At 40.9% G+C, this 1,790-nt stretch overlaps 1 protein-coding gene across 1 annotated transcript; it reads right to left on the bottom strand.

The window, feature by feature from the left end:
* Nucleotides 1-105: 105 nt before the first annotated feature.
* LOC104291635 (gastrokine-2-like) lies at nucleotides 106-1,730 on the bottom strand (the record flags this gene model as incomplete). The annotated part of the gene is made up of 3 exons (XM_009890895.1): nucleotides 106-259; nucleotides 1,032-1,142; nucleotides 1,605-1,730. Coding segments are annotated over 3 exons (391 nt in total), but the record flags the coding sequence as incomplete, so codon positions are not given.
* Between the last annotated feature and the right edge of the window lie 60 nt (nucleotides 1,731-1,790).

The following is a 1,790-nucleotide window of genomic DNA, read 5'->3' on the forward strand; positions in this document are numbered from 1 at the left end:
GAAAGATGTTCCTGCCTCAAAGTTGTCACGTGGACCTTGGTTTAAAGGATAGAAAGTTGCTTATGGGCTGTAACAGAAGAAAAAAATTCTGATCTTGTCACTCACGTTGAGTAGTAGTAAGCTGGTAGAGAGGCAGACCTGTGCAGAGTTGTTCAATGGGTTTACCGTAGGCAAGCCAGTCTTTGTTACTCCCATGCGCAGAATGGCCAGATTGAAACTGTAACCACATATTCTTTGGAGACCGCGCTGTGTTCATATTCTAAAAAGAAAATGTTAGATGTCATCAGTAATGCAGCTTTGGTTTCATTCTGCTAGGACACCTTAGAGAAAACCCCAAAATCTAAGTTCACTTCCCTTTGCCTCACATCAATATTAGCTAAAGCAGCTACATGTTTTAAAAGAAAATAAATATTTTCAACCTATTCAAAGTTCACTGGATACCAATTCTGTCAAAACGGCAAAATTGAGCTGTATTACTATCATAATAAGTTATGTTAACTTGCAGTAAGTTTTGCTGTTAACTTGCAGTAAGTTTTGCTGTTATTGTGCTACTGTCAGGCTGCCATAAATTGGTCCAGAACTCAAATCCATCTCCAGGCAACATTTCCAGTCACCTTCATGAAACCTTTGCCTGAATAGGAAAGTCAGTTGGGTCAAAGTAAACTGATTTCTAAATTCTGTTCTCCACACAGAATTATTTCAATGTATGTCACACTCAACATATCAACGGGACAATGAAAACAGAAAAAGCCAGCATAAACTCATATTGTCATCAGCCCAAAACAGCCAAATAACACTACTTCCAGGGACATGATTGTCCAGTATAAAACCACAGCAGGGAGCCATGAATGCTCATCATCTTAAAATAATGTTCTATATGATATTCCCTTGAGGTTCTGTTTTGTCAAATCTGCTTCATCATTCTTAAGAACAGTTGTTCTTAAAGGCAGAATGGAGGGCTCCCGTCACATCACACAACTCCTATACAGCAGCCTGTCCTCGACACAGTATGGGTTTTACTACAAAGTCACCTGTTTCTCAAGGGCCATGCGTTGGATTTCTTGCAGTTCTGGGACGGATTCCTTATTTATTTTCACAATAAAGCAGGCACTTCGTGAAAATAACCTTATTGCAATATATCCCTGTGATTAAAAAAATACAGTTAATTAATTAATTGAAAATGACTGCCGCTAATATCAGTTGGATTTCCCCACAATCTTTAGGCCAACCTAGAAGAAACACCAAGTGGCTACACAGGCCGCTACTGAGCAATGACTCTGCATTGATGTCACCTTTGGGGAACGGAAACAGCCTGCCCACACTCACGTCTGCCCATAAGACTGGAAGCATCTTTTCCGACAGACTTCTGCTGCAAGTGCTATACGTGAGCGATAGCAGCCCATTCTCAGCTCTGACCTCCTTGAGGTCAATGCCATTCTTCTCACTTTCAGAAACCGCAAAAAGAGATGGCATAAGAGGAGGAAAGGTGATGGAAGTCTTCAAAGAAACCGTGTTTCATGACAACTCATGGTGACAATACACTGAATGAATTTCTGAGTTTAAAAACTTCCTCAGAGATTAAGTCTTGGCAGAGTCTTACTTACATGCATGTAGTCAATAACGGTATCGGAGGAGTGCAGGCCAGAACGGACTTGGACGTCAACAATGTGGACCTCTTTGTCAACAGTCACAGTTCCAGCAACATTGTTAGGTTCTTGCAGGAGATATGTCTGGTAAAAACCACAAAACCTTTGTTCACCATCTGGCTTGCACCTTTAAAAGGTGCAACA

Source organism: Charadrius vociferus, unplaced genomic scaffold, assembly GCF_000708025.1.
Source record: "Charadrius vociferus isolate BGI_N301 unplaced genomic scaffold, ASM70802v2 scaffold3848, whole genome shotgun sequence".
NCBI lineage: Eukaryota > Metazoa > Chordata > Aves > Charadriiformes > Charadriidae > Charadrius > Charadrius vociferus.